Source organism: Paramisgurnus dabryanus, chromosome 18 (genome assembly GCF_030506205.2).
Source record: "Paramisgurnus dabryanus chromosome 18, PD_genome_1.1, whole genome shotgun sequence".
In the NCBI taxonomy this organism is placed as follows: domain Eukaryota; kingdom Metazoa; phylum Chordata; class Actinopteri; order Cypriniformes; family Cobitidae; genus Paramisgurnus; species Paramisgurnus dabryanus.
The window spans coordinates 17,616,420-17,632,159 of NC_133354.1; the positions used below are offsets into that span (position 1 = coordinate 17,616,420).

At 39.5% G+C, this 15,740-nt stretch overlaps 1 protein-coding gene across 1 annotated transcript; it reads right to left on the reverse strand.

The window, feature by feature from the left end:
* Positions 1 to 25: 25 nt before the first annotated feature.
* On the reverse strand, positions 26 to 15,674 carry nxf1b (nuclear RNA export factor 1b). Its single transcript, XM_065287058.2, has 21 exons — positions 15,441 to 15,674; positions 14,526 to 14,739; positions 14,274 to 14,436; positions 14,067 to 14,150; positions 13,832 to 13,936; positions 13,626 to 13,706; positions 13,367 to 13,436; positions 12,760 to 12,848; positions 12,517 to 12,624; positions 5,259 to 5,368; positions 2,072 to 2,108; positions 1,863 to 1,934; positions 1,712 to 1,767; positions 1,524 to 1,631; positions 1,324 to 1,382; positions 1,119 to 1,234; positions 993 to 1,035; positions 840 to 912; positions 554 to 736; positions 329 to 389; positions 26 to 235 (listed from the first exon to the last, which is right to left on the reverse strand). Exons 1-21 carry the CDS (start codon positions 15,472 to 15,474, stop codon positions 197 to 199), a joined length of 1,905 nt encoding a protein of 634 aa, XP_065143130.1. The 5' UTR covers positions 15,475 to 15,674; the 3' UTR covers positions 26 to 196.
* Between the last annotated feature and the right edge of the window lie 66 nt (positions 15,675 to 15,740).

Consider the following 15,740-nt stretch of genomic DNA (forward strand, 5'->3'; position numbering starts at 1 on the left):
AGGAAAAACATCACAGAACAAAAGCTTTCTTTTCTCGCAACCACATTCAGTCACAGTCTAATTTATTATTCCAACCAATACATAAGATCATACAGTAAGTAAATTAAAAGAACAACAAAAAATGTATTGAACAAGTACTTTTACTAGTCACATCTGGGGACATGACAACACAGTTAAAACTCCAACAATCATTCACTCATTTTACAAAAGCAACATCTGGGATCTTCCCTTGAGCCTGTAAATAAAGAGACATTTGCCCCATTAATACATGAGACGTAATGCAGTGCCTTAATGATAATAATAACTGAACAATGAAATGCTAGAGTACCTTAAGACCAGTGAAAATCTGACCAGCTCTCTCAAAATCCCAATCGTTGTCCTGTAAGCATCTGAAACAACAAAAATCTCTGATGTAAGTCCTGCAAGTTCTATATACATAAACAATGCAAACATCTAAGCTAACAGATGTTATGTGAATCAACAGACTGACTCAATTCTATCACAAACAAACATCTACTACATCTTCATTATATTGCAAAGTTTAGCTTCTTACTTCTGAGACCATTCCAGATTCATGCCAGACTTTAGTGAAAAGGCAGCAAGCATTTCCTGTTGGGGGGCAGACAGTGTAGGCACAGGGCTGCTGGATGGCGTGGGAGCCGGAGCAACAAACGCACGACGAATTTCCTCAGTTGTGGCGTTTCGAACAAACAGCTCGTCATTCACGATGCACAAACTGATGGGTTGAAAATATGTTACAAAAAAGCTTTGATGACAACAAGCATCTTTAGAGTAAAAATATTTTGCACACAAATTATGGTACGAAACAAATCTCTTACCCTGTATTTCCAGCAGGCACAGCAATGAACACTCGAGAGAAAGATCGGTAGGAGTCTCGAGATTTGCCTTCCACTTCAGAAAAACAGAAAAGAAAATTAGGATTCATTTGACTAGTTAAGCTTAGCGTTTCTGAAACACTATGAATAACTTACCTTCTTTGAAAACTCCAGTCACTGTAAATGCAAGTAGTGTAGCCTGCAAAATAAAAGCACTGGAATCAGAACAGACACACTACATGTCCAACTACAGCTGTAAGCTTTACTTTAACTTCTACTCACTGTGTAAGTGTTGACATCCACATTAAATGAAGCAATGTCATGCTGGGTTTTGGGCAATTCATTCAGGAAAGCAACCACATTTAACCGAGTGTGCTTCAGCAAACGAAATCGCATGGCTGAAAGACAAAATGTTAAAGTATATCTTTATTTTGAATTGAATAGAAATTGTTCAAGAAATGCAAGATCATTCTTTCAATGAACTTACAGGGGTCTTTCAGGCGCTTGATGTTACGGCTATCTTTCTGATACTCTCCTAAACTGCTTCTGCACACACAAAGACAGGAAACGGCCAAAATTATTATTAAAAATTACAACCTCTGCATCCCCACACCCAGATGGGAGACAGTAAGAGTCCAGAGTCAACAAGTAGTTTTGAAGAAAGAGAAGATATAAAGTCTACTGTACTTTGCAGGGTTCTGCAATGAGAAGGGAATGCTGAGCGAAAAAGTTGCCCCGTCGTGGTAGGCATCCAGTAGGGGCTGTCTGTCGCCTGAGTCGTATATGCTGTAATACCTAGAAAATGAGGACAGATGATATGAGAACCAAACATGTCTTACTGATATATAACGCCTAAACAACCGAAAAACACATACTGTTGCAGGAAGCAAAGGATGATGCTCTTGATTTCATCTGAGCTGAAGTAACTGGGCTGTTAAAACAGGAAACCAGAAAAAATGAATGAGTTCACAATAAAAGAATGGTCTCAAAATGCAAAACACAGTAGAATTTATTGAATTTATGAACCTTGCAGGGCGGTAGAGTCGCAGGAGCAACTTCTAAGTCAAAGCCAATGGGAGGTGGAAGATCATGTCCATCCTATATTATTAAGACGACAAGAAAACATTAATATGTACAAATTTGCCAAAAATCAATTATCCATATAAATGATTACCACACATATGTGCTCAAATAACTTCAGTTACACCAACAAATAAATGCACTGCATTTCCTACCAGTTTGAGCAGCTTGGGGAATCGTTCCCGAATGGCACTGTCCAACAATCACAAAGACAGAACACAAGAGACACAACGTTAGTACAAAGTGCACATATGAGGGATATATTTGGACTTCATTGAAATGGTCCCACACACATGAACATGAGCTGGGCCGTTTAAGTAAGGACAAAATAGGATAAAAATAACAGCCTATAAAAAATGTCTACTTACAGATTATTGATCAAGGTCGAATCACCTGGGACATAAGCAGTTTTACAAAATAGGCCTGTTGATTTTTACTTAAAAGCTTGATAATCTGGTTTCCTAAAGTTTTATAACATTTGTATTGTATTATAAAAGTGTATTGTCCAGAAGAGTAATGTTTTGTCTCCAAATTTGGCCAAATTAAGCCATACAGGTTTGGAATAACATAAGGGAGTGTAAATAAATTACAAAATTGCATTTCTGGATGAACTTTCCCTTTCAAGTCCCGTTCCAACTCCCACTTAGTCCCAGACACATAGTACTCACCGATCCTCAATACTCACCGCTGGTTCCCCCTACAGGCCGAAACACTGAACGAGCAGGCTGGCAAAGGATAGGGGGAGCTGGGGTGTTGTGAGGGGTAGAGGTTGGTATGCACTTACACCAACAATCAAATCAGTATTTTCAGGCATTTAGGGAGTGTGATGTGAGGTTAGGGGATTGTGATGACCTTTCTGTAAACACCAATTACTAGAGATCCCAAATAAACCAGTTCCTAGTGTCCTGTGATTTGCTCATACCCATGTACTCGTATTCAGTGTGTTTTTAAAAACGACTTCACAATTGTAGATACAGAGTTGTTAGTGGGCTGATGTTTGAAAGTTTAACAAAACACGATGCAGGACCAAGATGACATTACAAGAGAAAAGCACGAGGCTACGAGCAGCTTTGAATATGCCATGCATATATATAAAAATATAAAGAAAACTCTTACGATATGGCATCAATGCTGACCTCCATAAAACTACCAAATAATGATCACTATGGTCCACTGGAAGAGGTTAAATACTTCCAGGCTTTAAGTTTATCATGGAGTGATAAAGAGTGTGAAAGAGATGATGTGCAGCGAGAAAGCAGACCAAGATGACAGGGAGGCCAGATCAAAAAGTCAATGAATATGAAACGTGAGCACAAACGTTGAACCCTGAGCCTTTGTACAGAATATAAGAATGAAAAGAATTAAGGTGTCTGGGTTACATTCCCTACTTGATTTAGTCCCTACTATTAAATTTAAGAATAGCAGGGCAATTATTCACACAAGCATTAGCTTTATTATTGAACCCAGACACCTTGTTCGATTTTGTTTTTACACAATCTATTTTTAGATTCTATCTAATTATATTTTTAAACTACATCACTTTTATGTTACCAGTGGTCCTCCTCCAGTACGATTCATATTTTTGCTGAATTGTTGAGCTGATGTTTTTCCTCCCAAGCACTCTAAGATGAGGTACGGCCAGACTTTGACCACCTCCATCTTGTTTAGAAAACAAAAAGAGAGTGAGGATTTAATACCCTCTTCTCTCTGAATTTTCAATCACATTTTGCACAACGCATCAAAGCGCGCACAGTAAATGTTTGAGCAACGCTTGGCTCAAGGTCTCTTAAAAACCTTCCCTCTCATTCTCCACCCATGGCATCACCTTACAATCGAACCATCTTCTTCTTCTTCCATTGGCTGTCATCTTCATCTCCAAGATGGTTTGCTGTGGCCAGTTTGGCGGCTGTGCCTGCCTTAGGTTGTCCCAAAGTTCAAAGGTGGGATCTTACCCGTCGTTGACTAACCAGCCTCTCACTGGCCATCAGCAGCAGAGCTCCGGGTCTCAGACTTTTGCACTGGGGTGGAGGGAGGAGGGCGCCAGCGTGTTTGAAAGGTGGAGTACAAATATACTTAAAAGAGTGCATCATTTCCAAGGTTATGTTCTTTTCTGTCAACTTATCCATGGGCATTCAGGGAGGTCTTGTGTGTTGAAGCTGCTTATTTAATGTTATGAACTAATGTAAACTAAGTAAATAAGAGCTAAAGAAGGTTCAGCTATGCTAAAAAATGTTTTCCTTCTAAAACATCCTGATAAAGCGAATTCTGTACAAAAACTACAGGGACAACAGTGCAGAGATTTAAGAAGATAGAAACGAAAAGGCTGGCAACAGTAAAAAAAAGCAAAGTTCACTTGACAGACGTGGTTGGACTTTTAAATAAATAGACAGGCCTTGAAGACACAAAAGTGCGTTTAACTTTAATGTGTCAAACTAATGCTAAAGGGTAACATCATAGCACTTACATCTATGCAGGATAAGATGCGGTGAAATGTTTAGAGATGATATTTGTTACATTTTTTCCTCGCCTGCACGGTCTCATTTACAGGACAAATGTCATATCAGAAGTAAGGAGTTATTACATTTTAAAAAGTGTTTTTATCCTTCTATAGTGTCATATCAATGTTTTCCCTGCTAGGTATTTACTGTTCTTCTAGAATTAAGAAAAATGCAGTGTAAATATTATCTAATGACTTTAAATTACGACACACAATACATGTGTATGTGTCTAATGGACCAAGAATGACTAGCTTATTCTTCAGATGTATTTTCCACACCAGTTAAAGATGGAAAAAAACTAAAAGCAGATTGAAAAATGCACTTAGCTCTGCTTATTATAAATATCCAAGGCCATTAACCTCAGACGTCTTGTTTACTGTATGTGTCGATTCCCCGAGGTGGGTGTATTGGGACGAACCGAAAAACACAAGGGGCATCTTCATGCATTTGTTTTCATGTGTGTGCACAGTCAGAGACACATTTTCTATTGTGTCTTTATCCCAAAAGATACTGTATGTAAACATGTACGCTTTTGGCTTCATATAAAGCTGCTTCTTATGCATTGCGGGGGTTTAGAAAATTATCAACTATGCAGTCTTAGTGGCAGCATAGCGTTTATTTGAAAAAAACTGTTGTCTTTTAAAAACAGTTTCCTACTGTCATGATTAAGCAAAAGTTACACTTACATGAAGGTAACACTCCACCCACGAGTACAGAGGTTTGTTTTTGTTAGAAAGCAACATGCAGTGCTATCAACCAATCTCATCTGTGTTTACGTCAAGTATTTTTCAGGCCTGATGACAAATTGGCGTAAGAGACGAATAAAACACTGCACAAGACTGACCTGACATAGTCCACCTGGTCCTTGAAGTGGTTGCACATGGGATTCCCCTCCAACGAAAGATCCACCAACTTCAGCCCCTTAAGTTTATCAAGTTCTCGCTCTGTCTTCAGCTAAAAGACGTATAAAAAAGATAATAATGAATGTTTGATGTGAAAAAAAAAGATTCTAGAAATAGGCTAGTGACAATGCCCCAGAATTTTTAAGATACCCCTACCGGAGGTAGAACTAAACCCAATTATGTTTTTCCTCATCTCTAAGGTCTCCCATATATGAAATGGATTCTTGGCTCAAAATATTTTACTGCTAAGATTGTTAAATTAATAGATATTGTTATACACCCCAAAACAAAAAAAAGAGTAAAATATAGCCTGTCCGTATGGGAGTTAAGGCAAATAAACTAGTGCAGATCAATCCCACAAGCTCTGAGAGCTTTGAAATTTGGCATGTTTGTAGTCAAGAAGTTGCTTTACCTACCAGAACAGACTGGATGTGAATATCTTGATGTATGGAAAAAACAGAGACATATAAACACATACCTAAAATAAGCGGACATATACAAATTTAATATCTATGCAGAATGTTTTCATTAACTTTGTGGTTGCTTTGCCATGGATTATCATAGAAACATATATGATGGCTTGTTGGAAAGGTGGGGTTGTGCTGAATCTGGCAATACCAAATTTGTAAATAAAGCATGACCAATCAGAGTGTTCTGTCACTTAATGTATGACGTGTCTAAAATGAACACACAAAATATTTAAGATTCATGATACATTTAATAACGATACATTTTATAAGGCACAATATACTATATGATTCCTATGAAACACAGATCAAATTGAATCATGTTAACATTGAAATGCAACACCTTTCTTAAAATATGTATATCCACTTTTATTTATATTGTTAGCTTTTGTCTGTCCAGGCCAGCAGAGGGCAGTAGAGCACTCACTGCTTACTTCACCCCATTGGTGTGATCATTGATTAGATAAGAATAAGATATTAGTGTTATGCTAATGGTTGGATCTAGCTGTAGCTAGCTACTTTATTGATATCTTCCTAACCAGACAGGTAAATAATTACAAATATTATGTCATATGAAAAGGCTGACCTAGCCTAATACAAGAAGCTAAGTAGCTAGTTGTATAAATTACTTAGTATAAATTACTTAATGTTGCATGTGTAATTCAACTTGATCTGCATTTCAATGAAAATTCTGAAATGTATATAATTTTTCCTTTTCACTAGTCTCTTGAATTATGGAGAATGTCTTACAGACATTGGATCCAAAGCTTTGTATAATTTGTGGGAAACAATTTGAAAAGGGCAAGAAAAAAGATCCCTATGTCCAAAACCCCACAGTAGAAGGCCTCCAACGCATACTTAACCTTGCTCAGCAGAGAGATGATGATGTCCATAAAACTCTGGCTCCATATACAGATGACATACTTTCCTCCAAAATCAAAGTTTCATATCATGTATCATGTAGAGCGAACTACTGCAGTAAGACAAAAATCAGTGAGCAGCAGCAAGTTGCAAATGTTGAGAGTGAGAGCACATCTGCACCAAGAAGGCTGAGTAGGGCTGATACAACATCATTTGAAATACGGAGAGATTGTTTCATTTGTGGGAAGGCCAGCTCTAGACCAGAACCTCTGACACCCATTTCGACTGGTACAGGCACAAGTACCAGAGACAAGGTCCTTCGGGCAGCTTCTGAAAGGCTTGATGAAGATGTACATCTTCGAATTCTTTCATGCCCAGATCTTTTTGCATATGATGCCAAATACCACAAAATGTGCCTTGCACACTACATCTCGGAACGAAATATAGCAGCTGCCAGACGAAGAAAAGAAACAGAAAAGCAGACCAGTGTCTATGACAAAGCCTTTATTAAGCTCACTGAAGACATTGATAAAACAGTATTGTCCAAATATATGAAAGTGAAGACACTCACCTCTTTGACTGATAGCTATGACAACATACTAAAGACCATTGCTGAGAAAGAAGGTGTGTCCATAGTTCAACACAAGAAATATAGATCCTGGAAACTAAAGGAAAAGCTGATACAGCATTACAAAGACAGGCTTGTATTTGTTCCACGTCCAGGACAGTCAGATCTGATCTGCTCAGAAAGTATGACCATAGGTTATGCACTGAGGGAAGCTGCTAAACTCACAGAAATAACAGTAGACAGTGAGACAACATTTCCACAGACAAGTCAGAGTCTTTCCGAAATCCAAATATTACACCGGGCTGCAGACATATTGAGGAAAAGCATGGAGCAGATAGAGCATGACAGTCAATCATATGTCAGCAGTGACCGTCTATCACGTCTCCAATGCAGCAAGTATGTACCCAACATCCTGTATGACTTTGTCAACTGGTGTGTTGATTCAGATGCCCACAGAGATTACCAAACATGTGATGATGACCCAGCTTCAAAGGACAATCTCTGTATTATCGCAATCTGTCATGATCTCATTGGACAGAGCTGTCACATCCATACGCCAATCACACTGGGACTTGCCATTTTGATACATCATGAGTTTGGTAGTAAGACACTCATCAATGAGCTCAGTGCAATGGGGCACTGTGTTTCCTATACAGAGGTTAGGCACTTCCTCACATCTGTGGCAGCAGACCAAATATCAAGGACAGAGAGTGGTGTCTACATCCCAACTGGCCTCACTGGAGTTGCTGAACATGGAATTGTTGATGCAGCCATCGACAACTTTGACCAAAATGAAGACACCCTGGATGGGAAGCGTACAACTCATGCTATGGCGTCTGTTGTGTTCCGAAGAGGCCAAGTCTCCACAGCAGATAAATGCCTAGCACGGGTTCCACAGAGGTCCCTCACCACCTTAAACACGTTTGATATGAATGAAGATAAACTTTACAGGTACATTTGGTCCATTATTTTTTCTTTCATGTTATGGTATTTGCTTAGTCACATGAACAGCTGAAGATAAATACAAATTAATGTTCAAGATGAAAGTATGTTTTGATTTTTTAAAGTGATTTGATATTCAATGCATATGATCATAAGCTTATCCTCTCATTTCAATTGTGATTACAGATACATCAAATCTACAAAGCGACCCGAACCACCTGAACTTGCCCAACCTGAGTTACTGCACACAAATACAACAATCTCTAAAGCAGCTGAAGACAGAGATCTGGTATGGAAGCTGTCCAGAAATTTATTTGAGAATCAACAGCATGTCCCTGCTTGGTCTGCATTTAATGCCTTCACATCAGACACTGCTTGTTCAGTAGCCAGTGTTCTCTACCTGCCCTTCATAAGAGAATCACCCTCAGAATTGTCCACCATCTACACAGCTATGATACGACTTGTACAGCTTGCTGCAGAACTGGGACAGCACCATATTCTTGTGACAGCAGACCTTGCCATTTATAGTAAAGCACAACAGATATTGTGGAGCAAACCATTGCCCTTACAAGGAAAGATAACAATGAAATTGGGAGGTATGCATATCACAATGGCTTACCTAGCAAGCATCGGAAAGCTCTATGGCGATGGTGGACTGTTTGACATACTAACTGAGTCAGACGTGTATGCAGAGGGAACAGCTCGACAGTTGCTTCAAGGAAAACAGCTGGCAAGAGGAGTAAGAAGCATAAAGCTAACATCTGAGGCTCTGTTCAGGCTCTTCTGGCAAGCCATGCAATCATGGCTTGAAAAACAAGGCCGATATGCGACGACTGAAGCACAAGAACAAATCCTACGCGATGTACAGCATGCATTTCATGGTAATGACAAGGCCACTGCTCAACAGCTCATCAGTGAAGTGGAGACTGAACTTCCTGAGATCCAGAAGAGAATCCAGATGTTCATAAATGAGGGAGTTAAGCAATCAGCAACCTTTGGATACTGGTTAATGTTCCTCAGTGGGGCTGATCTATTGCTAAGGATTCTTCGTTCGGAGCGTGAAGCTGACTTTCAACTTCACCTAAATTGCATGTGTGAAGTGATGCCTTGGTTCAGGGCTGCTGGCAGGACCAATTATGGCAAGTACATGCCAATCTATGTTGCAGAAATGAGAGCACTTGAACATGAACAACCAGAAGCATACACATTCATGCAGCAAGGTGGGTTTGTTGTTCGCCGGTCTGAGCATCGAAGCTTCAACTGTGTGCCTACAGATCAGGCACTGGAGCAAACCATTAATCGAGAAGGCAAGAGTCAGGGTGGAGTTGTTGGCTTCACATTACGAAAAGGAGCTCTCACAAGATGGTTGATGACAAGACATGTGACCACTGCATATGTGGATGCCATGAAAGAGCTTTGTGACACTGATGATCAGAGCCCGAAAGCACACAAGGAGCATGGAGCATCCAGAATGGACCGAGACGAAAGAGACATACAGAAGATAATGGAAGCTGTAGAGCAGAGGCAGAATCCCTTTGATCTTGATAGCATTCCTGAGGAACTAATCAACATAGCAAGTGGTCAGGTTGCATCTGAGAAAGTTGCAAAAGACCTCTCAAGCTTCCTCCAAGATGGTGCGAAGCAGAATGCCATCTTTATTGAACAACGTCTGGCAAAATCAAAAAGAACAAAGAGCTTCTGGGAGCCAGAGAAAAGAAACCAGTGTGCAACCTTCAAGGACATGAAAACATCAGTTGGAGTCAGCATTTCTAGAAAGGTTCACATGGACTCAGATGTGCTCTTTCGAAGATTACTGGCTGTCTCAAAGCAAAGAGAGGTGTCCTTGGAGACTGTGATGTCTCACGAACTCGCAGCTGTCCCGCCCTCTTTGTTTTATGATGATGGAAGCATGAGGAAGACAACAAAAGCTGACCTGGCCAAGAAACTTGAGGCTGTTGTTGAAGAGACACAGCAGCTGCCAAATGTTAAAGAACCATCAGCATATATCATTGATGGAATGGCTCTTCTACAGAGTCTCAATGAATCAGCCTTTCAAACGTTCAATGACCTGGGTGAGTGTGTCTGGAAAAAGATCGCAACTTTAATGGGAAAGGAAGTTAACAGCTGTGTCGTTATAGTGTTTGATAGATATGATCACCAACACTCAGTCAAAGATCTTGAAAGACAAAGAAGAGGCACCATTCACACCAGCAGACGAACACATATCATCACAGGACAAACAAATGTTCCAAACTACAGAAAATACCTCAGGATCAGCGGAAACAAGGCTGCTTTATGTAGCTTTGTCAGCACCTACATCGCCAGTACTGGGCCAACGAAAATTTCTTCAGGGAACACTGTCATCTTGGCAGGTGGCTTTGAAAATGGTCAGGAGGTTAAAAGGATTAGCAAGTCAGGCATTGACTGCTTGAAAGATCTTTACAGTGACCAGGAGGAGGCTGACACGAGGCTTGTGTTACATGCAATACACCTTGCACAGTCACATTCTCGTCTAATTGTCAAATGTGATGATACAGATGTACTTGTTTTGCTTCTGTACTATTCTAGCAAAGGGATGTTTGGATCCTCAGCAGTTTTTATGCACTCTGGACATGGCCTTAAGGAAAGACTCATCCCTATATGTTTGATCGCTCAGAAGCTTGGAGCAGTGCTTTGTGAGTGTTTACCTGCATGCCACGCTCTCACGGGTTGTGACACCACAAGCAGTTTGTACAGAATTGGGAAGGCCACTGCCCTCACAAGACTGAAGGCCCATCTTTGTGAGTTACAGGAAATGACCAAATTTGGACTCTCTGGTAGCCTGGAAGAGGCTTTACCTGTGGCAAGAAGGTATGTCCTCCTCCTGTATGGCCAAAGAAAAAAGGTGGATGGGCATCCTTGCACCAACCTGGATGAGCTGAGGTACACACTAGCATCTACTACAGATTTGTCAGCAGCAAATCTACCTCCAACAGAAGATGCCTTCCAGCAACATGTGCTGAGAGCCTTGTACCAAACAGCAGTGTGGCGTCACAGCCACCTGGCCAAACCTCTTCTCTGGAACCCAATTGGTAGAGGGTGGAGGCTCAGAGAAGATGGGTGTATTGAACCTGTGATGTTCCAGAAGGCACCAGCACCTAAAGAAGTTAGAGACATCACCCACCTTTACTGTAAAGATGGAAACTGCAACGATGCCACCAAATGCCAATGTCTTTCAGTGGGCTTGACCTGCACAGAGTTTTGCTCTTGCCCTTTCCCAGACTGTCCAAATATGACCCACTTTGTCACTGAAGACAATGTGGATGAGTGAGAGTGGTGTGTTGCAGTTATAACATCATGGGGGCTGACCTCAGAATGGCTACCAAAAGGAGTTCATGTTTCAAATGGTTGGTGCTAGAAAATAAACAGCCTGAGAAGAGAGTGATTATCCCCCCTCTGAGTATTTGTTTTGTTAGATTGCCATTTGTTTGATTTAAGATAGTAATTTAATTTGTATTTGTATTGTGAAGTTAAGTTTTATAGTTTTATTAAAAGCCTCATTAAGGTCAAACTGCATCCTGACTCCTGGTCTCCTTTTTGTGTTATGGTAAGGTGTAATCTTTTGATTTCAATCTTTGTATCCATATAGTACAAGGTGCCATATGAAATGTTTCATTATTAAATATATCTTATATTTGCATTTCTCAACATTATTCTCACCAATGATAATGGGCTTTGGACTAAATTATGTCAGTGTTCCATTTTCTTTCATTTTAGACACCTCATACATTGAATGACAGAACACTCTGATTGGTCATGCTATATTTAGATATTTGGTATTGCAGGATTCAGCACAACCCCACCTTTCCAACAAGCCATCATATATGTTTCTATGATAATCCATGGCAAAGCAACCACAAAGTTAATGAAAACATTCTGCATAGATATTAAATTTGTATATGTCCGCTTATTTTAGGTATGTGTTTATATGTCTCTGTTTTTTCCATACATCAAGATATTCACATCCAGTCTGTTCTGGTAGGTAAAGCAACTTCTTGACTACAAACATGCCAAATTTCAAAGCTCTCAGAGCTTGTGGGATTGATCTGCACTAGTTTATTTGCCTTAACTCCCATACGGACAGGCTATATTTTACTCTTTTTTTTGTTTTGGGGTGTATAACAATATCTATTAATTTAACAATCTTAGCAGTAAAATATTTTGAGCCAAGAATCCATTTCATATATGGGAGACCTTAGAGATGAGGAAAAACATTATTGGGTTTAGTTCTACCTCCGGTAGGGGTATCTCAAAAACTAAAGCACTTTTTGACCATTTGTCACTAGCCTAAAAAAGATAAGTCTTGCAATGAGCCAAATATACCTCATTGTGTGAGAGATTAAGTATCTTTAAGTTCGGTACTTTGTTCACAATTTCAGCCAAGTCATCTAGCCTGAATAACCTGTTGTTACTCAAGTTCAGGCAAACCAGCTGTGGACAGAATAATAATATAAGTACATGAGTAGTAATGACTTTTAATAACAATGATTCATGTATTTGGTGAAATTTGGGAGGATGTATTTAATGATGTACATGTACAAGATACAATCTCCGTAAATTTTGTACCTCAGGAATGTTTTCTTCTATAATTTTGATCGCCCCCAGCATGGAGTTCCTCCTGTTCAATGTGACCTCAATATTCTGAGAAACCAGATCTGCAAATCACAATAAATGGACATTTACATGAACAACACTGACCAAAATCAACCAGACCAAAAGTGTTTTTTTAACTCTTTCCCCACCATTGACGTGTTTAATAATTCAACTCGTCAATTAAGAGAAAACACTTCCATGCCAATGACGAGTTTTTACGCTCTTTGGCGCTCTTACCCAACTTATAAAACCCTTAGGGAAGGGCTATTCAAATCTTTCCCTGGAGGGCCAGAGCACTGCTTAAGTGCTAAGATTGTTTTTTTCCCCTCAAAATTTTTTATTTTTGAAGAAATCTACCCATATTTGAGAGGTGATAAAAAGAAAATAAATGAAGAAAGGATGAAACATTTTTTTTCCTTTTCTTTTTTGAAAGCAGAGGGTCTGTTCTTTCATTTGATATATTATTACATTTTTTGGAAGGCATTGAACTTTTGTGAAAATCATTAAAAATGCTGGCGCTGGCTGGCAACTTTTAAAAGCGCTGTCAGGGAAAGTGTTAATGAAAACAAATTTTTTTTACCTGGATCAATTCTTATGTTGTTCAGATCAAGCGCCTGCTGAGACCCATCGAAACGCTTGGCCATGCATTGCTAATGAAACAGGAAAAAAGTTTTTTTTTACATTTCTCTAATTTAAAAAGGCACAGTGCTTTTTACATCTGAGACAACATCTGAGAGTTAACTAGGAAACATGCATTCAACAGGTTAAACAAGTGCTCATAAAATCCTGATCCGCTCCAGGCGTCCTCTCAAATCCGGCTGTGAGAACTTGTTCCTCACCTTCAAATGTTCCAGGTCCTCGGGCTTCAGATCACTGTGGATCAAAGTTGGAGGTGGGCAGCCGTTCATAATAACAGTCACCTGCCCATCCAAGAGATTGAGATTAAATTAAATACATTTGAATACATATAAATGTTAAAATAACCACTTCAACCACGTTTGAATGTTTTTGATGAGGCAGGTGTTGTGTAAGACTTATATTTTACCTTATATCCATCTTTGTCTGTTATTTTCCGTGACACCTTAACCAACGCATTTGCAGTTGTGGAATCTTCAACGTAAAACTGAGCTTTGTTGCCGTCAGTGTGATACTAAAGTGACAAAAATAAAGGTTGGGAAAGTCCAAGTGTGTACTTGATTAGACGTATTATAATGAGGCCTATGCCAAGAAAAAATGTATATATTTTGAACACATTTTCACTAAACATCATCATCACTTACTTGAACTGCATGGAATGGCATGGAACAGACATTCTGAAGTGAAGTCAGAAGCCAATCTTTGTCATATTTTTTCCCATAAGGAATCTACAATCCAAAAGCATGAGATTTAGTTAGCTAGTACAACATAATAAGCTAATTCAGTCATAAACACATTATCATTTGAAGTACAAGAACATCGAATTTCTAATTATAGTCGAATGCACTAACAGTCATTTTGAACCAGTTCTTGCGGTTTCCATCACCACCACCAAAACCACCAAGACCACCGCCTCTGGATCCATGACTTCTGTGACCCCCATTATCTCCATTTCCACCTCCCCGTCCTCCTTTACGATTGCGATCATGACGATTCGACCGGCCGTAGGGATTACTGGAAGAAATATGAATTATGCAACAATTACCCAATGTGTCAGATGTTCACAACAAACTATGTATACTATCCCGCATAGAAGTGCTTACAATCTGCGCTGAGAGGTGCTGTCCTGTGAACCTTCCGACATGGTTACATCTCCATCATCATCATGCAATCTCGACCGCGGATTAGGTCCTCCGCCCCCACCATGACCACCACGATGTTTCGGTCTGGACATCTGATCACTGTACATTGGAGCTCTGAAAGGACCCCTGCCTTTGCGGTTTCGATGCTTTGTTCCTCCAACACGGTCATCGTGCTCTTAAAAACAGAAGTGAGATGAAATATGTTTAATACAGCGCTGTTTCGGATATTAACTACTATGTGAAATGTGTAGATTGAATAGACTTGAAGGATTTCACACTCTGTATTAGATTTTGAAGGTTGCAGGAACCTGTTCCTGCTGGACCCTAAAGCAGGGTTTTACAAACAATAAGTTTAAACTGTAAACTAACTTAATCGAAATAACTTTCCATAAAACTCCACTCATTGATCTTGGGATCATATTTATTGTTTTTAATATTTTGAAGCTATGAAGTTAGGTTGGACGCTCCCAGAACTGTTCAGCACGACCTCAACACGTATTGTCGCGCCATGTGGCCCGTTTATCCAGCTGCTACTTAATTTAAATGTACTCTTTTTAAACTCTACCAAACCTTTTAATAAAACACGAAACGAGTTCATAAGAAGTTAAAAGTCAAGTTTACCTACAGTTTATCTAAACTTACGAGACACACAAACAACAATTCAACTTCAAATCAACAAAAAAACAAGCTAGCTGGACGGCTAACGTTAGATTTAACTGAACTACACAGCAACGTCACACGACTACATATAGAATGGAGTGATAATACCTTTGATATACAATAAAATTGTGAATAGTTAGAAACAAACAACATTGTGTTTTAAATGTCATAGATTTTAAATCAAACTGAGCGCTATTGCTAACAACCCAAACTCACCATTATAATAGCGAGAGTCGTCTGCTGTCGCCATCTTCTCAGAAGCCTGAGTAGGCTGCTTTGAGTTTAAAATACTGGATTTTCAGTCGTTGTTTTCTTCCTTTCAAATAAAACGAATGTGAGACAAATTAAGATAAAGATTTTGATAAGACTACGCGACTTGCACACCAACGCTTGCTTTGTGTTTCCAAGGTTTTGTCATAACAGACTGCGCGTTAATGCGCATGCGCAAAGTTCTTCTTCCAAGTGTAAATGGAGCGTGTCCGTTATTACGTAAATATCGCCGCCTCGTGTTACACT